Below are 26,370 nucleotides of genomic sequence, written 5' to 3' on the forward strand. Positions count from 1 at the left end.
TGCAAAGCTGAATGCCAGTCTTAACCACAGCCTTTAAGCATCCTTGGTGATGGCAGGTATGGATCTAAGTATGAGCTGCAGATAAAGGCGTTGAAAGACACTTCCAAGGAGACTGTTACAAATTCAAGATTTCTTTTGTGTGCATCTTTCATGATCTGAACAAGACTGCAGAACCATTTTTGGGGACCTTGCTCCTGTTCTCTTGCCTTGCCCATGTGCGTTGTGTGCTGTATATTGTTCTGCTGGAAGGCAGCTGGTGAGCTAGAGGCAGCTGCCAGGTTTGTTCAGCTGCAGAGAGCAGTCCTGCCTGGTAGAGTTTCCTTATTGGATTTTGGGGTATTCTTCCTACCAGGAAATAAAATGTCATTCAGTCTGAAATAGCCAGTGGCTCCTTAGTGTATATGGGAAAGCATGACACTTGCTGCTGACATGAAGAGTCCTTATGCAGGAAATAAATGAGAAGGAAAACCACATTCTTCAAAGAGATCTTAGTACTTGAGGTCACTCTGAAGACAAACTGTCACAAAATGCTTCCATACAGAGCTATGCTCAATAAACAAGATCACATTTTCTTTATTGCTAAGGATAATTGAAAAGAGCATCACAGTTTGTGTTTGAGTGAGGAATAATAATAATACCAATTCTCATATCTGATTTTTCATCAATAGGGCTTACATCACATCAGTACCACTGGCTCATTTCCACAGGAAGAGAAACTGAGGCACAGAGCAGGCAAAACATCTGGTCTGGTCCCCTCAGAGACTGGTGGCTCTGCCAGAAGCTGAGCCTAGGTCTTCTGATGCCTAACTCGGCTCAGCCTAAATTGGAGACTTCTGATCTCTCTATATACTCTGACTTAGTGTGTTAATTGATTTCTTTTTGTTTGGAGTGAGCAAATGTTTATTTTCCAAGAGTGAAGCTCTTTTATCTCCCGCATAGCAACTGTGGTGGCAGATAATCCCACCCTGCTGCTGTCCAAGACCATAGCATCCTCTCAGGGAGATTTGCCCCATCCTTGGCACATTCCCTGGCTTTGCAGCCAGTGCTTGTTCCTGGGATGGAGATGTGGAGAATTATGGAATTGTGAAGTCCTTCAGCACGTCCTGAGAGAAACCAGATCTTCAGTCCTCCTTCACCTCAATGCTGAAGGCAAAGGTCTCATTCTCCTGCCTGGGAAAGTGGCCTGGAGCAGAGGGCTTCTACGTGGTGGGTGCCTCTGCACGGTGATGAGTTGGGACTCTGCAGGCCCAGCCACTTGGTCTGTGGGCGTGCAGGATGGAGGTGCAGCACTGGGAGCTCAACAGGGTTGTTGTCCTGATGGACAGCTTGTGCTCAGTCATCTCACACAACCCCTCTGCTCTTGTGACGAGCAGCATCAGGACCTGGCATGGAAGAACCCAAAGAGCTGGGGGACAATGGTTGTCCATGAACACTAGCAGATTTATTCTGCTGACAAGGGCATTGCTCCAGTGGCTTCGCTCTGGTCAATATCTGTAAAGAACCAAAAGACATGGGTTATAGCATTGAATTTCTGAGAACAACTTTCCAACAGCCAGCCTGAGAACTTTGTGAGGAAGAAATCCCACATCAGGTGAATCTCTTCTCGGGTTCCTAACATTAAGGTGCAATATTTTTTAGTAGGAGACTGGTCTGAAAAGAAGAATCACTTTTTCTGGTTTGGTTCTAGCCATTCTAAACAAAGCAGATCTCAAAGGTCTCTGCAATAGGAGGTACAACACAGAAGGAGTCACTGCATAGTGAAAGCAGTAATTGATGGTGCTTGAAACTGTCAGAGTTGCTGGGAGCACTGATCGTCTACTCAGGGGAAGCAAAATAAATTTCATTGAGACCGTCACGTTTCATTGGATGTGATCGGAGCTAGGAAGCTTGCAGTTCCACAGTCACCACGGGCTGCAGCAGAGCACGGTGCAGTGATGGATAAAGCTTCTTGCACCCACACCCGGAGCCCTAGAAAGAGGCTTGTAGTCAGTGACCATATACAGGTTGTTGTTGTGCACAGGAATATCAAACGTAAGGTTCAGAGGGTGGATGTGCTCCATACTGAGAGGATGGAGGGAAATTTTCAGTGAGTCAAGGCCTGTTAAGGATGTGATATCTGCACTGGCCAAGCTGTGCTCGCCTCTCCAAGGAAGTGGAACGGTGCTTATTGTTATTAAAGTTACATCGGGGTTTTCTTCTAAGGACGTTAGAAAGAAATATCTTTCAAAAGGAACGATTAAACCTAGCCAGGCATTCCTGAGGGATCCAAAAGGGAAATTATCTATAAAATCAAGTGTCATCCACCGTGAAGAGGTGCTCAGAAGAATGCAGCCCAGACTGAGCCCCTGACAAAGGATACGTCAGGATGGCGTGTGCAGCAAGTCATTGGGATGCAGCGGGAGGAGGACCGAGAGAAACCAGGCTGAATTAACCTCCCTGTAATCAGATTGTTCAATATTGTTCTTTCGTTGCTTCGAGCTATGCCTATTATAAATATTGATGGCTACCATGCATCTTGCATGTGGGTGAAGAAAGATCTGTTCTTTCAGTTTACCTTAATGTAAGTTAAAGAATATTTCTGCTTGCATGGGAAGTGACAAGACATCCTTCATGCACGAACCCACAGGGGTCAGGAAGAGGAAGAAGAGGCATCTGGTATGCAGGGATGTCTAGAAGGGTTGGAGTGGGCAAGAAGCCTAAGTGTCCTCAGGGTGTCTGTTATAAACTTCCCAGTGGGAAAATCTGTGTTTTTACAAAGAAATCAGCAGCTGTTCCTGCTGCTAAAATCTCTGCAGGACTTACAGCCCAAGACAGAGCTTCTGAGGATGCTGTTGAAGGTGTGTCCAGCTGAAGGTGTGACCCCAGGTTCCTTCCTAGCTCAGACTGAAGACCAGGACCAGACATTTGCTGCTCACACACACCTCAAGCCTCGTGCTGCGAGTCACCCAAATTTGACTCTGTCAGCTTTGCTGAACCCTCGACACTCAAAGAAATAAACACTCCCATGCACATCCATTTTCCATATCTGTGGCAGTTTTGGGATGCCAGGTGATCGTGCCTTTGCTGCCCATCTGTGGCAAAAGGGTGTTTTAAGCTCAGCAGGGGGGAGTAAAGGAAGTGTTTTTATGATGCACGGATTTGTTCTCCTTTTGTACCGCACTTTGCTTGTAACTGGCGCTGCTTGGTGTCCCTGTGGAGCAAATAAGAGATTTAGCCCATAGATATTGCATATTTGATGTACAAGACTGATTTATAAGATCAGAAGTTAATTAGATTGCAGTGATAAGGGTGTAAGTGCTGTGTCACTCTTAATAATTGGATGATTAATGTCAGTTAAGAATAAAGCTACCATGATAAAATGCAGTGGAGCTGAAGACAGTCGCTTCTTATTAGATGTCCAGGACAGAGAACCTGATTTTGCAGAAGAGGATGCTTAGTTACACAGCAGAAAACTGGAGAGGATCCAGAGGAGCAGTTGAGGCTTGGATGACATGTGCTGGTCCCAGCTGAACATGCAGGGCCGTGGCACTCTTTGTACAGAGTGCAGGAGATGATCTTAAGTGGCAAAAGCTGTGCTCATTACCATCTCCTGTGTTGGAGGTTGGCACTGGATCTGTTTTCCCGCAGAGGTCCTTGCATTGGCCTGAGCAGAGCACTTCTGATGATTAAGGAGTTGCAGGGTTGATGTATGCAACCCTACATTTTTTAACAGACTTTGGAGCATCGCTGAACGCCCACGCTGGCTCCATCTATCTGCTTTTCACCCTTTGTTTGTCCTAAAGAAGTAAGGCGTGACTACTGGGGGTGCCTACAGCATGCTACTGATGATGCGTGGCTTGTTTCTTGGCATGGGATGCTGCCACGGATCATTTCTGGCCCTTCTCTATACCACAGCCCTACGCACATGTGGTGTATACATAAGATCCCGTCTATACTTCATGCATTTCTATTTCTATCGCCCAGATAAGGAGCCCAGCCCCAAATGTAAGCTCACATTTGGCCCTGTGCTGTTGCATAAATGTCAGCCTGCCAGGAGGGAGCCAGGACAGCGTCAGGAACATGTAAGAAGCAAAGGAAACTGGAGAAATGCAAACCTGGTGTTTTCAGAGCCTGGTGAGTAGGAGTCTGCTCCTCTGACTCTGTTATTGGTTAATAGAATTTGAATGCTTGACTCCCACACACAGCTTTGAAAATTTACTCCATCTGCTCCATTTCTTATTATCTTGCCTTCTTTTTTTTTCTTTTTTTTCCTCCCAGCAGAAAAGACAGTGCCCTCTCTGTTCCCAAGATAAGCTTTGAGAACTGAAAAAATCTGAGTATAAATCAAAGCCACTTTTAATACCAATCAGGAATTTGGTTTCATCTTTAGGGGGACTATATCTATATTTAAAAATAGATCACCACGGCCAATGAATGCACACGTTCACAGGCACGAGGCAGCAGTAATGGGCAGATTAAAACCCTGTTCTGCACTGATTTTATCACCTAACTCTGACAAATGGACAGGGATCACCCACAAGGTCAGAGGGCTACATTTTATCGACCTCCTAGAGCTCATTTTATTTTTCTTCACGTCCCTCTTATTAGATATCTAGCACACACAAACACATAAGTTACCAGAATGCCTTCAAAGCATCCTGACCAGCATCAGCTGAGGCCAGGTGACTTACTGGTGCTGATGATTTGAAACACTTATGGATAAAGCAACAGCCAAAATCTGTATTTTTCTGCTAAAAACCTTTTTTCAGTTTTTGTTCTTTCAAAGTCTTAATGTTTTTGTTTTTGTTGTTGTTGTTGTTGTTCTGTTTGTTTGTTTTTTCTCTCTTTCTCTCTCTCTCTCTTTTCTTTTTTTTTTTTTTTTTTTTTTTTTAACTATTTTGGAAAAAGGTACTCAGACTTGTTTTTTTCTTTATTTCTCTCAACCCTCCTTTCACCTTCCCCTCCATGCCCCCTTTTTTGGCCTTCTTATGAGATGACCCTAGCAATGTTCAAGATTGAGAACTTCAAAGTAAACCCTCAAAATGCAGTAGCAATGACATGATCCCCTTTCACCATTTCACAATTCATTATAGAAAACTTTAGCCAAGCGATTGATTTTCACAGAATATCCTACAAATACTGTAGAAATGTTTTCCCTCTCTTTACATCTCAATAAGTGAAATTCAGTCACTGTAGTGCTAAGGAAATACATGACATCTCATGCTATGTTAGCGCCCTGAACTAAACTTTGTATTAATTAGCAAAGCGATAAAGACATTTGGGTTCATTATTTTTTAAAAGGCATATGGCACTTACGCATGCGCAGCAATCGTTCAACCATTGGTAATATCAAGGCTACAAATTGCTTTCTAGATGTATTCCCAGAACGTAAAACAAATGCATCACATTTTTGTTTAACAAACATCACCACCTAATATGAGCTATACGGGCTTTATTTATGCCATTTGCAGTAAACATAGCATTAAATATCTTGTCTGGATAAGAACTTGCCTGAGAACACTTGAGTCATAATGCAAGCTGGGAGGACTAAATTGATTTAAGTTAATCTGACATTTTAAAGGAAATTGTCATTATCTAATTCACAAAAAGCTATTTGGAATGGCAGCAAAGAAAACTGTTTTCATTTTGCTTAGATCCAGTGCTGTAAAAGGTCACACGCTTGTAAGGAGACCTCCTCAAATTACAAAATATACTTGAAAAGATTTGCATCAGTAGAATTAGAGTATTTAACTGTGTTTTAATGAAAACAGTCAGTGTTCTTTGTCTCTAAAGAAAGGGAGGATGGAAAGATAAATACAAGAGGCTGAAGTTCAATTACCTGTTTCTGTGTGTGTGCCACTCACAAGGCTTAGCATATAATTGACTTTTTTATTTTTTTTATTTGATTGAATTCAGAAGTAGAAGGAAAAGAAGTAATCTTTTGATATATTAAAAAGCGGAATTAATTAATTAATTCCAAATCAAACAACCCCACAAACCACAAGTATCTTTATAATTGGGGAACAATATAAGCTATAACTCTAAGTATAACCTCATAATAAAGTGTAGAAATTACTAAAATGAAATTTTAGTTTGTTTCCTTCCCATTAATTTTCTCCTGGAAACCTCACGCCAAATGTGACTATGACTTATGAATACCTTCAGTCATTCTGGATCTGTGTTCTTTTTTTGGTGTCTGGAAGATGTGGATGCTTTCTTCAATGCCTTCAATGGAAGCCATCTACATGGCTTTTAAACTTTGTTCTTGTTTTAAGTTTGTTAGCTACAGAGTGGGAAATTTCTTGACATCCTTACCGAGAGCTGAGCTGAGACTCTTCAGGACACTGACTTCATCAGTCCCCCAGCAGCCTCCAGATGTGATGATCCAGGTGGTGTAGAGTGGGAATTCACTGGCTCTTTGCTTGAAAACACATCCCTTTTTGGTGCTGTTTGCTGGTGCGAAGCAGAGGAATTCTGTGCTTTCTTCCTTAACTTTCCTGCCTGTTGGGGAAATGAGAGCCATCAAGTTGTGATACTAGTGTAAAATGCATGGTCTGAGTATGGCATCAGAGCTTGGCCTTTGCACATCTGGGCACCTAGGTGTAGTAGCACCGGGACAGTGCAATATCAAGGAGATAACACTGTCCTCAGCACAAGCATGTGTGGCATGCTGAGTGACAGCATTTCAGAAATTAACAGGCACTGCTTTATTCGAGCGAAGGCATGCCAAGTTAAATGTATGTCTCTGAGCTACCAGCTGCTTTTGTGTATAGAAGAGCTGAAATATATTTTCTCGCTGAGAAGTTGATTCTAAATCCTCCTTAATTTCATCAGAAGAATGCATTGAGCTCAGCGGAATCCAAAGTAGACACCAGCATAGTTAAAAATGCAGAATAAAATATTATTTTCCATTTATTTGTCTTGGAAGGAATAAATGATGCTTTTTTCAGCCTCCTGTGTAAGCCAAGTGGCACACTTAAACTGCTGGTCCAAGCTGTATGGTATTTAGCAAATCAAACTGCTGTGTCTGAGTTGGGGGAGAACTTGGTGTGTTAACACTGTATTTGAATCTGGAAAATCAAGGAACAAAATGCAACAGAACAGCACTACAAAGCAGCAGGGTTAGCTGTGTGTGTGTGGAGCCACTGATGCTCCCAGGCAGTGTGCCATCAGTATGCCCAGTGCCATGTCCTGTGCCGTTGTCGTGTAGGTTTTGCTGTTCTTCTCCTGGGAGAGTGAAGTGCAGCTCTGCCACCTCCACCTTGTTGTTAAATGCTCTCTAGAAAGTTGGTGGTAAGTAACTTAATGCAGGAGTCTGAAGTCCTGTGGTGCTGCAGGCATCAGCCCTTCACTTTCTCTACAGTCTGGGGATGTCCTTGCTCTTGGAAACTGTCTGAAGCAACTGCCTCATCCGTGTCCTCCTCTACTTGTTGAATTTCTGAACGAGCAGCCAGGATGCCTGAGCCCAGGAAGGCTGCAAACTCCACATCAGCCTGGTTGGGTGCCAAAATCTCTGAGGACAGGCAGATGGAAGAACTTTTCATTTCCTCTGCTCAGAACTCAGGGTCTGCTGTCCCTCCATTAGGCAGTCCTGGGCTGTCGGAAGGAAGCTTAAAAGCACAGTGACGTCCCTTGTGTTTATGTGATTTGAGATCTCCAGCCCTCTGTTGGCATCCCTGTGCCAAGTACTTGATGCTAGCATCTGGTAGCTGCAGCCAGTCTCTGGTCCCGAGGTAGGAGCCAGTAACTAGTGGCTGGGTGGCTTCTCTGTAGACCAAACTGTTAGTTGCAGTGGTCTGGAAAAACATTTAAATCCTCCTTTTCCCAAAATATGAAAGCTGCTGTATGTGCACTAAGTTTGCCCCTGATTTTTAGGAGTAGGTCATCCCAGCCACCCACCTCACCTCTCAGAGACACCAGATGTCCAGAAATCCCTGGCTAACGTGGTAATTTCTCAGTATTCCACCAGCTGATGTTCCTCAGAAAGAAAAAGAGGGCACATCTAGAAAAAAAAATAAACATACAATGTCCCTACGTGGGCCTGAAGCCCAACTCCTGGCTGCCCAGAAGTGCTGTATGTAGGAGCTGATTAGACAAAATGAAGACCAGAAGTAACTTAAAAAATTAAGTTATATGGGCAACCATAAAAAAGTAATGACTGGACTTAGGATTCATAAAAACAATATTCATTATGAAGCTGCTTTACTGTGAAATCACTGTTGGCTCTTTAAAGCAGTTAAACATAAAATACAGTAACTGTTTGCAAACTAATTGCCAAGAAAGCAGAGGCAGTCTATCTTAGCATTTGTTTATATGCAATGAGGTTTTTATAATCTAATTTGCAGATTACCAGCCATGATATTTAGGGCAATTAATGGACTGAACTGAATTGTTCACTCCCTTATGAGAGGCTTTCATGGAACATATTTCTAGGCTGAGGAAAGGTACTTAAAATTCTGCACTCCTATTTATTAATGGTCATACCCTTCCCCGACTGTGGTCGTTACCTAGCGAACACAGTTCTGCTTTTATTACTATTCCTATAAATTAGTTGCTTGTAACAGTAATTCATAAGCAAGTAAAATTAATTTTCCTTTTCATTTTAAAGCTGACTTCTATTAAATATGGCACTGTTACTCTGACTACATTACGAAATAGCTACTGAATGCTTAAGTCTTAATGCTTTGAATAACTTACTCTGGCAATCAATACACAGATTGCTGTAAATACCCTGAATGCATTAAACCTTTGATTCTTACTGTTGTGAGTGGAACCTCACCCTCCCTCCCCCCACCTTCCTAAACCACTGCTCTTGTTCTTTCCATCTTGCTGTGGATTTTCAACTCTTCAGGGCGAGCAATACATCTTACTTAGGTCATGCTACACTAATCACTGCTGAAATAGCCATGATAGCTTGAAAGGTTACAGTACTTTGCTGGAAGCCAGGTGAACAAATTTTGCAGATATTCATCAGTTTTTAAAATTATTATTATTAAGCTCAGGTTTTGTTCTGAAGCAGATGAGTACACATGATTTGTTCTGACGTGGGAGTGTTAATAAATAATTGATAACATCCCTGGACTTGTACAGTATGCCCAGCACCGCTGGATCATTTAAACCTCTGATGGACATCCAAGATGCAACTATGGCATAAATAAATATTTTCAACAAGGGGATCATGAGTGGTTGTTCATGTTTTCACAGGTGAGCTGGTGTTACTTTTATTCTTTAGTCCAACATAAGCAAGCTACCCCTTCAAGCACCCTGCCCTTGCCATAGCTGTTCATACTTTTTTCTTGTTCCCCTAAGAGAAGCTTCCTAGGAATCACTTTTTTTTTGTTTCTGGGCTTACCCCAAGCTGCAGCAGAAGGAAAAGATAAACCTCAGGGAGTGCAGACAGCCTCTGGAAGCTGAGAATGATGCTGGGAGCACCCTGAGGGATCAGTGACCTCCAGTGTTTGGATTCAGTCTGAGCCTGTGCTTTGCACATCCAGCACTGGAGCAGATTTGAGACACTCACAACAAACACAACCAGCAATGCTGGTAGCTGAGGGTAACTCCTAAGGCTGATGCTCTAGCTGAGCTTTGCTGACAATATTAAAATTGTCATTTAAGATTTTATAGTAGCCCATAAGGAGAGTTCAGGTTCTCCAAAGAGCACTCATCCCACTTGCAAATTAAAGGGATGTATAACCTGCCTCTGGAGATACATTTTTTTAGTACACTGGCTGGTGAAGGAGCCTTAGTGGGCTATCTTTGGCTAGACATCTTACTCATAAATTGTGTATACTAGGTTAGGTGACTCCTGGTCCAAGGACAGAAGCTCAGAGTTGGCTGTTCTAGGTAACACTTGCATTCAGGCAGGTGCTATTTGCTTAACTTGTTTTTCTTTCTGTCCTAAGGTAGTCTGTGGCTGTAGCCACTTTACTTACCATCCAGTCAACCAAGTCTGTATGAGACCCACACTGGGCAGAGGCTGTTCTGAGGCCGATAGGCAGAAGATGTGTGGAGAAGAAAGGCACTTCATAGGGGACACAGGTGGGACTGAAGAGATGGATGTGCCATTCTCGTTACTTTACAGGCTCTCTTTGAGAATATGGGCAACTCATAGCACTGCCCTAAATGGACCAATGGAGCTCAAGTTCAAGGTGTAGAGCCTTTAAGTCTTCAGTTTCCAGACATTGAATGTTGGTCTACTTGACATGTTATACTAGCAATTGTTGAATACACCTTTCAAATCCAAGCTGTATTTTGGACAACACAGAGGGGCAAAGGTAAGTCCCACTCCCTTCATAAAGCCTTAACCATATGCACGTAGTCTTGTACATATGTACTCATCCCTGTTCATGCTGTGATTTTAGGGTTTGGGTGGGCCTAAAGAAGGATGAAATACATTAACCTGAACGTGGTAAAACATGAATGAGGTGCACAGAAGAGAAAAAGATTCAAATGCTCCAGCCTGACCCAGACAAAAAGGTGTTTGTATGATGCTCACCAATATGTGGCATAGTGTAGTGAAGATGTCAGAAATAAGGTAGATAGTGTTTGTCAGTGCTGTTCAGGGAAGATAATTTCCAGCTGGTATGGGTTGTACAGGATTTATGATTTTTCTTTTCCATGGAAGACTGCTAGGAAACCCACACATGGCTAAACAAAGGCGCAGAAGAAATTTGGTTATCTCAAGTATAACTAGATATAAATTGCTAGGAGCTAGAGCTGCTTCAGTTGAAATATAGTGTCAGCACAAAGATTAATAACTGTTTACGAATACTTGTAGATTGAAAGTTAAAAATGCATGGTAAAACAAAAACTAATAAGCTTTTCATCATCGTTCAGTCTATGCAGAGGCTGTCTGTAGAAGAACTAGCCTAGCTGATGACAGATCACTCCCCTCCACAACATTCCCAATTAAGTTCTTTTAAATGGATACTTAGAAAAAAATAGTTAGAAAAAGGAACCATTTGAAAAATGCTCTTTTAATTCACTAAAATGGCACTAGCACAGGTACAAATCAAGTTGAGCAGCACAAGTAGAAGCCCAATAGCTCACGTGATAGCACTGAGGGAAAGCATTTTCAGAAAACAAATTTAACTGCAATAGCGATGCAGACTTGCAGGCTCCCACACCCTTTATTGGACTAGTTCAGCCAGCCTCCTGCTATCCCAGTCTGCTGAGGTCACCATCCTATAAATGTCAAATTAATATTAAACAATGATAATATGAAACCCAGGGTTTTTAAATTGAGTTAGATGGTTATTGAATGTTAATTACTATGCCATTATTAAGTCATACTTTAAGTTATGATATGTTTATTTTCTAGTTATTAACCTTCTTTTTTTTTTTTTTTTTTTTTTTTTTTAATTTAGAGATGTCCCAGAGCACCGTTAGCATGAAGCTCTTGTACACTAAATTAAACAGAATATAGGCTGGAAGGACTTTATAGGTCAGTTTTTTGAATGCTTTTTTTATGTTAATTTTTTCTTTTTATCTACCTTCCCTCCATCACCCAAAGAAAAAGAAAAAAAGTTGAAATGCTACAGGCTGTTTCATGAAGTAGAGGCAGTTCAGAGTTTTGCTTGGATCTGCAGTCTTCTTCTGGCTTGCTTGTTGGCTGTGATGACTGGGTGGGGATGTACTGGGGAACTGGAGCTCAGACAAAAACCATAGATAGGTCTGAGATTTATGCATACTAAGCATTTACAGAGGTCAGCCCAGCTGGGGATGAGGCAGCTGCTGCTTCTTACTGAGGGAGACTCTAGGTCGGACTAAAGGAGCTGTAACCCCCACCCCATTCAGGACAACAATAACTTATTGACCTGCATGCTGAGGCTGAGCTCAGAGTGGAAGGATGGCACTGATGGCTGGGAGATGCTGTTGGATGTCAGTTCCCACTGACCAGAGCTCAGCTTTGCCTCCCAAATACCCAGTGCAGACTACTCGGATACCCTGAAGTCTCGCACAGCACAGGTTGAAGCGGGACCTGGAAGACAAATATTTCTCATATACAGAGACAGAAAAAAGAAGGCCAAACTCACCTTGTAGCACCTGATGCAGCTGGCCATGTGCAAGAGCAGTCAATGGGTCTGCTCCTACGTCAGTGTCCATTCACCTCTTCTGATGGGAAGCCAGCTGATGACCACCAAATATTTCTCGTATGTGACTGCGGTGTACTTCTGTAGGTGAAGGGCTCTTCCAGCCCTTTCACTCATAACTCCCTCTGGACATTCCAGTCCATATACTTGTACAAGAGACTTCCCTGACCCCTTTGAAGTAGTTTAATGCTGGGCGTTGCTTTGTGACTTGCACAGAGGCCACAAGAAGCCTCTGTTCTCTGTTCCTGGCCCAGGCAGCTGTCTGCTGGGGGGTGCTGGACAAGTCATCTTGCTTTGCTGGGTCTCACCCTTGCACCTGTGGAAGAGGTGTGCAATGACCTTGTCTTGTAAGAGTCTTTTGTTCTCCACCCATTGTCATTGTCAGTAAGAAGTGTCTTCATAGGGTACCAGCAGTTTTCTCTGCCTCTAGCTATGGCGATATAACAGGAAAGTTCTGTGCTATCTAGGCCTTGTCCTTATAATAAAAATAATTTTCTGGAACTGTTATTATTCCAAAGCAGTACCTATCATAGCTAATTAGCGTTCAGACATAAGTCATCCCGGGAGTGGGACTGCTTAGCAATGAGCAGCCTGTGGATTGATTGCACAGCTGTAAGGACAAATGATCCGGAGAGGTTCAATCAGGGAAGCACTCAGATGGAGGCAGAGCCTCTGGTTTATACCAGTCATGACTGAAATATCTTCTTAATGATGAGTTGCCAAAAAAAGTAAGGCAAGGCAAATGTACCAATCAACACATAAAATGGAAATCAGAGATGAGTTTCAAATCAGTTATTCTTTTAACCCGTGTCTTAAAAAGGCTGGGTTTTAAAGCACATGGTTCGGTGATAGGACTCTGTAGGTCAGGTCACACTGATGGTTGGTCTTGATGATCTTTAAGGTCTTTTTCCAACTTAAATGATTCCCAGAGATGATCCCTCTCCAGCCAGCAGGCAGCATCAGTTAACTGCTGGCTCCATTTCTCTTCCTATGTAGTTCCTACATAGTACAGCTTTGGTAGCTTGGAGGATAATCCTTACCACTGCAGTTGTAAGTATCAACACCTTCAAGACAGTTTTCAAAAGAAACAGCTCCAGCCCTGGTGGTATCTGTTTATGCGGCATGCCAAGTGATTTTTAGAGCAACTGGACTGATGGAAGGGAGCACAGGAAGTATGGACAAGAGTTAACACATTAACTTATTTCCAGATCTTTATTAAAACTGAGAGAGTAATTCATAATGAATAAATTACTTGTTGGCATCAGCCTTTTATCTTCCTTGGAGATATGCTACAAGCAAAACATAGGTCCAAATATTTGTCTGTTTGAATTATATGAAAATACCTTTTTGTGTAATTCTCTATAGCTTGGTTCAGCATCTTAGACATCCCAGCTGTGTTGCTTTGTTGAAATTTGCTGTATGAAATGGTTCCGCCTTTGTGGACTAAAGCAGAAGCACTTCTGCTATGGCCATTCTTAATGCAAATTTGGTTTCTGGCAGTAACATGTACTTGAAACCAATCACTTAATTTCCAGCAAACAGTTTAGATGCACAAGAAACATGTGAATGGCTGAAGGAAACTCAATAAACTCTGACAGCTTTCCATGCTTTTACATCACCTATTCTTTCATATCATTGGAAGTCTATCATCTTTCAAAATAAGTTAAAAAAATTAAAAGCATGGCATAAACTTTTATGTATGTCAAGTTCAAGAAATGCTTCTTGGCTTCTCCCCTGGTTACTTGGGTGAGGAGGTTCTTGTAAATGTGTGTGATTCTGGTCACATTGGTGCTTGTGGTAGTACCATCAACCTTAACTGACTATTTTCTTGCCAAAACGATAACATGACTTGCTTAATTATGTTCTTTTAAATTGCATTTAAAAAGTTGACTCTTCTTGATCAAACAATATTCCTTGTACAAGCCTATTTAGGGACATGCTTGTCCTTAAATAAGTGACCTCCTGGCAGTTGTCATCTCACTGGGCATTTCACTCACATTTGATGGAAGAAGGCAAATTAAAACTCAAATCTGGATCCCCTCATAGGTGACTGGAGTAAAAGCTTTGATTTTTAGTGGTTAAAATATATATGGTAGCAATGTACAAGAAGTTTACATTGACTCCATTGAAAACAAGAGCTCCTGTTTGCTCATTGAAGAAAAACACAGGACATAAATTTAATAAGAAATATAAGCTCCATACCAGTTGAAATAGTCTTGCAATTAATACGAGCTCTGTATTGCCTGTGTCTATGCCATTAATGATGCCTCCAATGCAATGACTCCTACTGTGGATGATAGGTGCCTCTCAGGTTCTGTGTGCCCATGAGAAGTCACTGTAATGTACTCTTGGCTGAGGGTTTTCTTACTGCATTGCAGCACCAGAACCTCAAATTCAAGCCCCAGCAACCACCAGCTCTAATTATGGTGACCCACCATGCCATGGTATGGTATATCTCTACTGATAGAGTCCATGTCAAAAGAATGCCTGCGATAACAAGATCCCTCTCCATATATTAGCCTCCAAGTGCTTTATGTATCAATTCTTCTGTTAATCCAGTGTTTATCAGAACAGGTTTTATTTGAGCAATTGTAAGCAGTTACTTTTACTAGACAGTAAACTCTTTTTTTTTCTTTTCATTCTCTTTCTCTATTTTTCTTCAAATGCCATTGAAACAAAACCACAGGGCTGCAGTTTTAACCATCTATCCAATAAGTTCAATTTTAAGATTTCTCTTATCTCTGGACAAGCTGAAGTGAATAATGATCTAATTCTTTTTCTTCTTGTACTATGAAATTTATTCACCTAAATTATAGGAAGTGGCAAACCTGTAAGCAAGTTTGCAAATGTACCTTGAAGCCATAGATCATGTCCTTGTGCACAGATGGTTCCCTATGTATGATCATTACCCCGAGACTTGCAGAGCTCAGGACAAATCTTGAATTTTTCAAGGACACCACAAATCATAACTAGAGCCTATTGCTTGACTTGGATTTTACCCTACACAACTGCATAACAAACTCAGGAGTTACAGATGAAAGAGTCATCTGCACTTCAAGATTCTTCATTTTAGCCAAGTCCAAAAGCTTGGGGTCAGATTGGTCCCCTGAAATTACTTGGGAAAGAAGAAACCTTACTTGTCAGATATGAGAGTTACTGAATGACACTTTTCTGCAGCCACCTCCTCACAGTACTTCAGTCTGGGTTAATGTAAGAAAAAAAAAAGAAAAGTAATAGCCTGGGGATATTTGTCATGGTACTGCTGGAAAAGATTTAGTTACATATTTTGTAAATTGATGCCTTGAGATATTTTTTAAAACTTGCCTTCATCTTTTGTTATGCCTATTTTCCCCTTTCAAGAGACATTTAAGCAGCCCGCTTCTCCCTTCCTTTCTAACAGCCAGCAACCTGTTTATTGTCAGAGGGGAGACGAAGCCCTTCGGAGGGAAGGGAGCGGATTGTGTTGCCTGATAGCTGATAGCTTCAGATGAGCGTGAGACGAAGAATAACTCAGTGCAGACAGCCAAGATGGGCCCTGTGGGTCTGAAAGCACTGGGAAACTGCTGCAGCTCTCTGGTCTGATGGAAGCAAACTGCAGAAGCCTGGAGCTCTTTGGTGCTATAATGCATTTGAGAAGTGGAGACTCCATCCTGCATCAGTAGGGATGAGTTGCCTCCAGGTGCGGAGATAACTGAAGTGTGTTTCACTCCTCTTGGTGGAGAACCTGGCAGGGAAGCAAGCCCCTGTGGTCACCCTGTGTCACCCAGGCTTGGTGGCACAGCTTTGCAGGGTGGGAGCAGCTCACTCACCTCTGCATTTACATGGAAACAACTGAGATCCTCTATATGGCAGTGCAAAGCAAGAAGGATGGCACCCTGGCTTATGGGATAGTGTGCTAGGAGGCACAGGTCTGCAGCAGAAGTCTTGGATGACCTTCCTAGGGTAATATCTGCAAATCTCCCATATCTCCACGTCAGTAAAACATCGTGACTGGTGAGCAATGAGAGATTTGGGCAAACAAGGACACCAGTACCCTAATTGACTTGCCAGATGTGGCTTGCAGAGCACGAGGGCTGGCATACTGCTGCCTGCCTTCATGGAGACAGCAATTTGATTTTCTTTTGTACCAATTTCTATGGCACTTGCAGGAATGACGTGCGTCAGAGACAGTTTCTCTCCAGTCGAATTTGCCTGAAACTTTGAATTGGGTTCCAAAATGATGGTGGGGGAGGGGAGGAGCATGCAGGTGGGAGATGGAAACTGCGTTGACATTAGCATTACATGAAGCCTAATATTTTAAGAAATAAAGCCCAAATTCTGCTTGTTTAGAGGCGTGACGCAAGAGCTGGTGCACTGCAGAGCAGAGGATGCTTTTGAGCCCTACAAAACAGTACTCCTATAGATCTGGCAGGGCGCTCCAGATGCTCCAGCTCTGCTGAATCCCCAGACACTCTGCCACATCGACATGACAGTGGTGGCCTTCCCACGGGGGTGCTGCTTATTTTTCCTAAAAGCTTTAAGAAATCTGCCTTCTATCTAATATTTAAACCAGGTGCTAATTTGTCTGGGCATCTTAACCGGTACATTTCCCCAATTTGCTGTCCCCGGGCTCCGGAGCTGCACCATGCAGCCCTGCAAGGGGAGGGAAGGGGAGGAAGGGAGGAGGGTGCCTGGCTGCCGTCTCCATGCGGTGCCAGCAGCCTGATCAAAACGCTGACAGACCAGGCTGTGTAATTACATGTTTCTAGGAAGTGTGCTAGCTCCACGGGGAGCTGAGTCTGGAAAGGAGAAGGAGGAGGAGGAAGAGACTTTTTTTTTTTTTTTGGGTGGTAAGGTGAAAGGGGTCAGTGCATAACGTGGCTCTCGCTGCAATATGCTCAAGGTAATCGCTGCTGTCGAGTGAACACCAGGTGCTCCCCGGGTCGGGCTCCTCTTGCTCGTGTCTGTATTATGCAGGCATCTGCTTTCACAAGCGGGCGAAGCAGGGCTTGGCAAGAAGAGAGAAGAGGTTTGCCCCTGTTGGAAGCGGTACGTTGTGATATTTGACATTGCTTTTGCGCTAGCACTGCCAGGGCAGAGAGGAAGATGCAGGGGCACGGCAGGCTTATTTGACTTAAGCGTTTATGTAGGTGGAGGAAGGAGAGTGGCAATTAAAAACAGTTAATTACGGTGTGCTGGGGCAGGGAGAGGATGGCATGGACCTAACCTGTCACGTAGGTGTTTGATGTGTCCTCTGTTGCTGCTGCTCGCTGTGGCGGGCGTGCATCCGAGCTTTAAATATCCTGCAGCTCCCGATATCTCGTTTCTCCAGCAGGCTCTGCATTTCATTTTCCTCCTCTCTCCAGTGTAAAATTTGGCCTAGCTTAAGCCTCTTTCCCTGGCTGAGAAGGTTATTCCCTTCCCTCCTCTCCTCCCCACCCCCTTCATCCATCCTCCCCTCCTCTCGCGAACGCTCTCCGACCCCGATTTGGGGTTTCTCTCCCTGCAGCCAGCCGTGGGCTCTGTGGATGCCGTGCCGTGCCGGAGGGCCGAGGGCTGAGCACGTCGCAGGGAGGATTTGTACGTAGGAAGAGAGGCGATGGCCGTGCAGCGTGCTCCCGAGGCTGCTCTGAGCCTGCTGATGGTGAGTGCCTGCTGAAATCCGCTCGGGAAGGAGGGGGGGCGAGGGATGCTGTGCCGCACAGATTCAGGGCACAAAATCCACGGAAGGGTTTTGCCTGAGCCACCTCTTGGCTTTTACAGGTCCTGGGGAACTTTGTGAGGGACTCAGGTGGAAGCACTCATCCCTTGATGGGTTTTAATGCGTCCTGACCAAGGCACTCGTGGCAGGTGTTTGAAGTCTCCTTTCTGACACAGCTGGCGCTCACATTCGGGGTTTATCCTGAGCTGTAGATATTTCATTTTGCTCCTCATATCAGTGAATTCTCACGTCCTGCTTCTCTCCCCTCCTTCTGCCCTTGCTGACTGTGCGGCCACTTACCCGCAGAGCCAGAGACCTTGATTTCTGTTCAACGGGCGTGTTACTGGCTGCAGCCAGGTGCTTTTGGTGCTGTGTCACTTGGGGACCGGTCCTCTGATGCAGTGAATCGCCATTCGGCTTGCTGCAGACCGTGTCAGCCCTGCTGCTGACTGCAGACTGCAGTAATGACCAGCATTTACCTGAGGTATTTGCTACAACGTGTTGAGCTACTGACCTACTTCTCAAACTTCTGCATATTTATAATATTCCAAAGAAGATTATTTAGCATAACACGTGGCTGAGTCCAGAAACATGTCCCTGTCCTGCTGCAATTAAAATAAAACCTTTTGGTGCGGGTATTAGAGAGTTATTTAGCTTTACTGATTTTTTTTTTTTTTTTAAACTCTTGTTGCCATTTTCTATACAGCAGCATCAAGGGACAGTTTTAGTGTAATATCTCTGCTGGATGCTTTTCTGCCTAAATGTCACCATAATGTTTCTGCTGGAGAGCTGTTACAAGCAAAGAGCATGTGTGTGTGCATGGATGCATATATATTTATTCTCTCTATATATAATTATTATCACTGATCTCTTTTTCGATTGCACTAGGAAATGGTCCCTAGCACTCAGAGACATGATGAGTTTTGCAAGGGCATGCTGCAGGATAATAGCTTTATGGTGCCCGGGGCTGGTGACAAAGGTCAAGTTGAGAAAAGTAAATTTTATGTCCATTACTCGAAATGCTAAACATGCTATTAAACCTCTGCATGGCTTGTTTTATACTTGCCAGGGACTAACCTGCTGTACAAGTTCATTTTATTTCCTCCTGCTTACCTCTGGCCTTCCCGGCATTTTAAATAACCTCTTTCTTTTTCTCTTTTAAAGATAAATTGATGGGTGCCAGCCACCCCTTGCCATTCTTTGGGCTGTATATGTTTTTATTTTAATTATGCTTTTAATCTCAAGCTAAACCTCTCTTTCTCTCCATCCCCCACCTACGTATTCCTTGAGCTGACCCTGTCAAACTCTGGTACAGTGCCAAGCTGCCCCCAAAAAATTATTTTAAAATGTGATTTTCTGTGGTTGCATGGCATTGTCCCAGTTAGCGTTTTGTGGTGTTTTGGGTCTTTCTGCAGCTCTGACCCACAGCCTGGACCCCTTGGGTCTCCTCACCTTGGGCATGGATCTGGACAGGGTTGTTGTGGCCTCCCAGCCCCCAGCAGATGGGTTGGGTTAGAGGTTCTAGTTTCCCACCCCATGGATGGTTGGGGTGGAGGTGGTGAGGACGTAATTCTGGGGAGGGAGAGGGCTTGTGTAACTCCTTGGGCTCTGCTCCAGGATGGTCTGGTACTAGAAGCTTGTTATGGTTGCCAAAATGTGATTTGGTATATAAAATACTTCACTTTGCCAACCCCTCTTTTGCCTTAGAATTTTCTTGGGCCATGAATTAGTTTAGTTAACTATGGAAACCTCGTTCTTTCCCCTCTGCTCTGCCTTGGCTTTGGTTGCATGCTTGAGCAGCTCCCCTTGAATCAATAATAAATTCTTGCATAATTCATCCCATAGTGAGCAGCTATAATGGCATCTCTTCTAGAACTGCTGCTCTCCAGAGATTAAAGGATTATATGTCTTCGGGAAGTCCACAGAAGTACCTTTTAATACTTTGATGGGCTTTCTCCATTGAGAGAACTCTTTTAGCATCGAGGAGTATTTCAGTACAGCATTTCCCCTGCAGTAGCATGCAGAAGGTGCATCCGACCCTCTGCTTTTTATGAGATGTAATTGGCAGCAGCATTTGGCAGTGCTGCATCAGTCTTAAAATATCCTCTTCTCAATGGGATGCTGCAAAGCACTTCGCAGGTAAAGAGACTAAGTTACAGAGCCATTAATTGACTTTTTCCTGGAATTAGATGCATTGAATTGAGTGACCTAAATTAGGAGTTTGCTCATCCAAAACTACATTTTGGTCAATTAAGAGAGATGTGCATCTCCACGGCTTCCTTCCTATAGAAGGACCACCTATAAGTATCTAGCATCAGCATGTCCCAGCAGAGAGATCTGCACAAGGAAGGGCACTGCTTTTCCAAGTCCCAGCCGTGCTGACAGCTCACAGCAGCTTGCCTGTGCCTGCTATGAGCTACCCAGCACATGCTGCTGAAGTGGGCTAAAGCAGCTCCCAGACCAGCTGCTCCTGTGTGCAGCCATAAGCACACTGCAGAATCTCATTAAACCCGTAGCCTTAAGTGGATGGCTCTGACTTTGGTTTAGTGATATAAATATTGAGGATCCAAAGGCCTTGATTAATCTGGATTGAATCTGTTTTGGCTTTGGTCTTGTTTTCACCATTCAGATGATTCTTCTTTCTCTCTCTTTTATATTCTTTTATTTTATTTTTCTCCTAGGCCAGGAAAAGTCTCAATAAAGGAGAGTCTGATTCTTAAACATGTATTTTCCTAACATGTTGTTTTCATACAAAGACTGTAATTGGAAAATATAACCACATTTTGTCCTTTCTGGTGAATGACTTTTATTGCAAGTAACTCTAGATTGTGCCTGACCTTGCAGGACTCCTGCCTCTACCTTGCAGAGATCACAGGAGACAAGGGGCACAGTTTGGTTCATCATGGGGGAAATTGGGCTGAACTATACCCAAAGTGGCTCTGCTCATAGTATTATCTAAAGAATAAAATGGGGCTTCCTTAGCTTCTGTGAACCAAGAGGAGGGAGCATCTAAGCATGCAATAGCACCTACCATGCCTTGTTAGGCATGAAAACACCTGCTCTGTTAAGATCATTAATGCTGATGGGAGCAAGTGCAATACTACTAGGATTTTATGTCTATGTTATTAGTCTGTTGTAAAATTTTAAAGCTGCAGACATATTGATTGTACAGATTTTAACAGCACAGTAAGTTATGATACTGGTGTCTCTCAAGACAACATTATCACTTGTCATAAAAACAGATCTTAAGGATTTGACCATCTAACAACTGTGGGTTGTAACAGTAACACTAATTAAATGACAACAGAGGTTCAGATGAACAAGATATACAGCTTGGTGTATGCCAATTAGTCCAAAATGTCTTAAAATGGTAGGTAAGAGCAGCATGGTTTTCTGTTTTCAGAAAAGTTAGCCCCAGCTAGTTTCTCTCACCCTCCCCATAAAAATCGAAGCTTTCCCATGTTTATGATCCAGCTTTGTCCTCTGGTCTGTATATATAATTTTTTTCCTTCAAGAAATAACAGCATACAATTTAGAAAACAGGTGCACTTAGTAAACGCTAACTGTTTGTCTTTGGAGGAGCGTATTTCATTCCAGAGCACGCTGTGATGCTTTCACACTCTAAACTATTATTTTGTGTCTGTATTACATTCAAAGCTGAGGCTGGAGCAAAGGTGAATCTGAGATATCCTAGGTGACCCTAACCACGTTGGACTTGGTTATCTCTGTAGCTACAGGAGAAAAAGAGGCTGCCAACAGGGAATTCAGGGCATTATCTCAGGCCATAATATTTACAATGCCCGTGATGAAGAATGAGAATCTGGTGGCCTGTGATGAGGGCTGCCTGCCTCAGTTTCCTTATTTTCCTGTGTTGAAGGCTTTGCAATGTCTGTCTGAGGCAGAACCTGCAACAGGAGGCCATATGAAAATTACCCCACATTAATTTAATGTAACTAATTGGTGTCTGAGTGCTATCAACCGCCAAAAATCCCAGTTCAGTGCTGTGCTTCCAGTTCCCCTTTTAAAGGAGATTCGTATGGGTTATCCTTCCTCAAGCAAAGCTAAACTGGAGTCCTCAAAACAACATCAATATCTTTAACCTGATTATTCTCCTGAAACATTACACCAATCCCTGTAGGATCTCCCTTAAAAATACTCATACATATTATCTGTAATGCTACTAAGTACCCTGCTCTGTTGAATTCTGAGGTGTTGGACTTGACAATGTTCTGGATATTTCATAAAATATTTCATGTTTGCTAAATACTTTTTTATGCTTTAAGTCTGCTCTAGTGAAGGCAAAATGGGGAAACAAAGTAAGCAGAGCATAGAAGCTCTGTACATGTATTTTCTTAGACAGAGGACTGAACACTCTGCCCTCTACTCCCCCCCAAAACAAAACAAAAAAAAGCAATATATTTTCTTCCTCTCAAACCTCCACACAGATCCGCAGCAATGCAGCTGGGATGGGAGGATCAGATGAAAGCTTCGGAGAGCAGCAAGGTTTCAGTGGTGGGATGAAGTCATTTTTCTGCCTGCCTCACCTCAGCCTTAAATTATCTCTGCCTTTATGCAAAAGCTCTCGACCTCCAAACCTCCTGGATCACCTACAGGCTGTGCTGCCCATAAGAGGCAAGCTGTGGCTGGCATGCTCCTTCCACTACACCAAATCCCACTCTTTTGTCACCCCTATGTGGGTTTGGGGACAGCACAGCTCCTTTTTGATGGCTGAGACCCTGAGGCCTGTCAGCTGGCAGTGGGAATGCTTGGCAGTGACTTACACCATCCCCGAGGGATCGGTCGCACAGCTGATGTCAGGCCCTCTTCAGCTTCACATCCAAAATGAGATCTTTTATTATGCATCCCTCTCTGTGCTCCTTTTGTAGATATTTCTACCATGCAGTGTGTGGGCTTCATCCTCAGCCTTTCCTGAAGGCCTGCAGCAGAGACAATGATGTGTGGTGGCACTTGGGGGAGGAACGGTGCCTTCAGATGTCCCTGCCTCCTCGTCTCATTCCTTGTTTCATCAAGGCACTCATTTTCTAATAGGCTTCATGAGCAGTAAATAGCTGAGCTGTGCTGGTTGCTCTTTTGGAGGATGCAGCAATTCCTTCGTGGTGGCTGCTTGCTACCACAGACCAGGAATTTAGAGATTTCTTATTGATAAGTTATTCTGAGTTGCATCTGAACTTGCAGCACTGAATTGTACCTGAACTACAACACTGTGTGCCTTTGTAAACTCACAGCAACACTTCAAACACAGTGACTTCATTCAGCTGAATGAGATTAAACACCTCCCAGGATTGCTCTTGGCTTCCTTGTGGTGGTTGTCACCTTTTACCCGTCTGAGCTGAAGGACTACAAAATCATTATCCCTTCAATTCTGCTGTGCTGCATGCCAGAACTTTGCTTCTTCCTTGTTCCCCTGCACACAAGTTTTTTTTTAAATCTTGAAATCTTGTAGGAGAAGCAGACCATAATGCTTGCACATCTGAATTCTCCCGTTTATTACCACACTTTAAAACAAGAGTAAGAGGGATTACAGGTTTATTATCTTTTTTTTTTTTTTTTTTTTTTTTTCTTCTTTCTTCATTATAAATATTCCTGTGCCTTTTATTCCAGCTGCTCATTCTGAATGTCTGAGAAAATTATCTTGTCAGAAATGCACAGCCATTGATTTTTATTATTATTATTTTTGTATCATGGTATAGAGCATGGCTATTTGTGGAAGTGAATTAGTGGGCATTTGAGTAAATGATCATTAAGTTTAATTAGAGCCTTTCTGCGGTTGGGGGAAAGTAATATATTAGGACATTGAATAGATCACTAAAGATGACAACTCCTTTTGTACATATATGAAAGAATAGCGTCACTACTTTTTTTTTTTTAATAAAATGTAGTGGAAAAGTTGACTGATATCATCAAACCAAAATAAAATGTTAGAAATGCTGTAATTACCATAATTAATATGCAGGGCTATGAATAGCTACTCATACATAGGAAGGACTTGTAACGTTGGGCAATTGCAATTATTCAGTTCTTTGCCTTCTGGTTATGAATGTCATACTTCCGTAATTACCGAACTCTTAACTTCTCAGCGTGGCAAAGATCCAGCCCCCGCCAGGCTAATGTGGTTAGCACATCAGGGCTCAGAGACTTACACAAATCCCACATGGATCCTTCCCCAGTAAATCCCACAAAAATGCAAATTTTTGTGATTTGGCGCCTGTAGCTGTTGTGCTCAGGTGGCTGGTCACATATGTACTCATCAACTCCAACAACAACTGCAACAGCCACTTCTTTCCATGTGTCTTCCTGAAAGCAGAAGCTCCCAGATGGATATTGGGTGGGCAGGGGGACGGGACCAAGTTTTAGGCTCTCTCTATCCAGTGTGCTGTCCCCAGTTCTACATAACCCCTGTAATTACTGCCAGGGAATGGGTGTTTCCATTCTTGCTATCAATGGCAAACTTCAGGTAAATATCTCCTCAGTGCCCTTCAGGGAGTTATATCCATTTTGCCCCCCACATCCCTTAATTATCCCTTTTTAAAATACCAACAAGCAGAGAAACTTGCAGAAGGGGGTTGAAATCAGTCACTTCACAAAGCGGTTTTAATGGCGGTGAGTAACAAACTAACCCCAATCCACCATCACCTTCAAGTGGTATGAATTCTTTTGTTTAAACTAATTTCTGGTTTGGCCTGAAGGGACAAACCTATACACAAAATGTTAGTGGTTTATTACATCCTTCATGGAATTAAAGCTAGGAATCCCCAGATTAAAAACAGCATCTCCTACTGTTAGCCCTAGTGTCTGGATTTATTTTTTTGAGACTCCAAAACACTAGTGATAATGCTAAAATTCCAACAACTAACCAGGAACAAAGAGATTTGAAACTAAGATGCTTTGTTTTCAGGGCACGTTACTGAAATAATCAAATGTAATGAATGGAAGGAAGCCAGGAGAGCATAAAGCTGGGTGCAAACATTATCTACCCTGGCATTCTTTGTAAATCTGTTTCTGGTACAGATATATTTGTTCAACATGCAACTTGGTAAAAGCAGAATATCCCTTCCCTTACCTGCCCCCAGTGCCCACTGCCCACCCCTTGCCACTGAAGGGTTTTTCTCTGCAGTGAGTCCTCCTCTGGCCTCCCTTCTCTCTGCCCATTTACAGCCACCAGAGAGCTGAAAATTGTTTCTGGGTTTCTGGGGATGTTTTGCTAGTACAGAAGCAGAATGCACCCAGAGCCTTGCTCCACAATATTTTTCCATCTGTGGGCCAACTGTGATGATCCTTGTATTGCAAGACACTCTGGTTTGGCTCCCTGTAATTTGTAATTTGGTTGAAGCTAATGGAGGAGTGTTGTAGAACATATGTCTGGCTTAATATAGGTTCTAGCTTTTTTTTTTTTTTTTTTTTTCTCACTAATATGTTAAAGTAAAATCTGGGACAGCTTCACAGTAAATAAGATTGAGATGTTTTTCATTTTTGAATAATTTGAGGCTAATTGAGCTGTAGTGGTCAGAGCACATTGTATTTCCTGGTAATTAATTGCTGGCTGTGATAGCTGACTGCATAAAACTATGCTTTGGGCCATTAACCCCAGGTCATTAGTACTCAAGGAAATGTCTAGTGAAGGTCATTATTACTGCTGTTATATAAGCTATTGAAATAGAAAAAAAAAAGTTGGCATGAGCTCTTCAAAAACCCATTTTCCCTATTCTGTTCCCTTTTCAGTGATCAGGGAGCCAAGACTGTTCTCAATTGTTCTGCACTGACATTGATTTTTTTAGAAGAGTAGAGTTTGCCCACATTCTGAAAAACAGAGACCAAATGGCTGAAGTGTTTGAGAGGATGATCATCTAGCTTTGCAGGGCTAAAAATGCCAGCCTTTCCAGAGGATCAGCACAGGTTGTGTACTTGCTGGTAGTCCCAGGGGACGAGGACTGAGCAAAAACCCCTCTTTTTTTTGTTTGTTTCTTTAACAGCAAGTCACGCACTCCAGGGAGCTTGTTGCTGCGTGTCTGATCAGTGGTGTTTGTGCCTTGATATCTCAGGCTTGGTTTGATTTTTTTTCTTTCATTATTTACTTATTTATTTGCCTTCAAGTTCTTATTGATGGACCAAAATCAGTTTCCTTATAAAAACCAGCCTTCTCATTATCCTACGGCCCACAGAAGGGCTTCTAACTTCCAGCTCTGGCAGGAGCTTTGGGGAAATTTGCTTTTTACTGTCCCTCTTCCCGTGGCAGACTGCTATGGGTGAAAACTACTTATTTTCCAGTTAAAGACAAAGAAACTGCTAATGAAGGAAAAGAATAATAAAAAATGTATTTTAGTTCCTTCCTTTAAAAAGACAATAGCACTAGCACTTACTACTTGCTTACTATTTTAAATACAGGTTTATGCTGAATGCTGTTTTCTTTAATCATGTTTAAGCAAGGGTGAGTATTTCACGCAAACCAACGTCCTTGAATCAGTATTCGAAAGCTTTCATGAGATTGCAAGGAACCACTTCAGCTCTAATTAAACAAAATTAGAGACAGCAGGAGATAGAGTGATGGCACAAGAAAAATGATGGAGATGTTTTTTAACTTGCTAAAGTTCCTAGCAGTGT

The 26,370-nt window shown here is 42.8% G+C and overlaps 1 protein-coding gene across 1 annotated transcript in view; it reads left to right on the forward strand.

The window, feature by feature from the left end:
- Window positions 1-17,631: 17,631 nt before the first annotated feature.
- Window positions 17,632-26,370, forward strand: part of FRMD4A (FERM domain containing 4A) — a 356,582-nt gene continuing 347,843 nt past the window's right edge. Inside the window, exon 1 of the mRNA XM_082754671.1 lies at window positions 17,632-17,694. Coding sequence (XP_082610797.1) covers window positions 17,650-17,694 — 45 coding nt within the window. The 5' untranslated portion in view covers window positions 17,632-17,649. The remainder of the gene's footprint in view (window positions 17,695-26,370) is intronic.

The sequence above is a fragment of the Aythya marila genome, assembly GCF_965140915.1.
Source record: "Aythya marila genome assembly, chromosome: 1".
In the NCBI taxonomy this organism is placed as follows: domain Eukaryota; kingdom Metazoa; phylum Chordata; class Aves; order Anseriformes; family Anatidae; genus Aythya; species Aythya marila.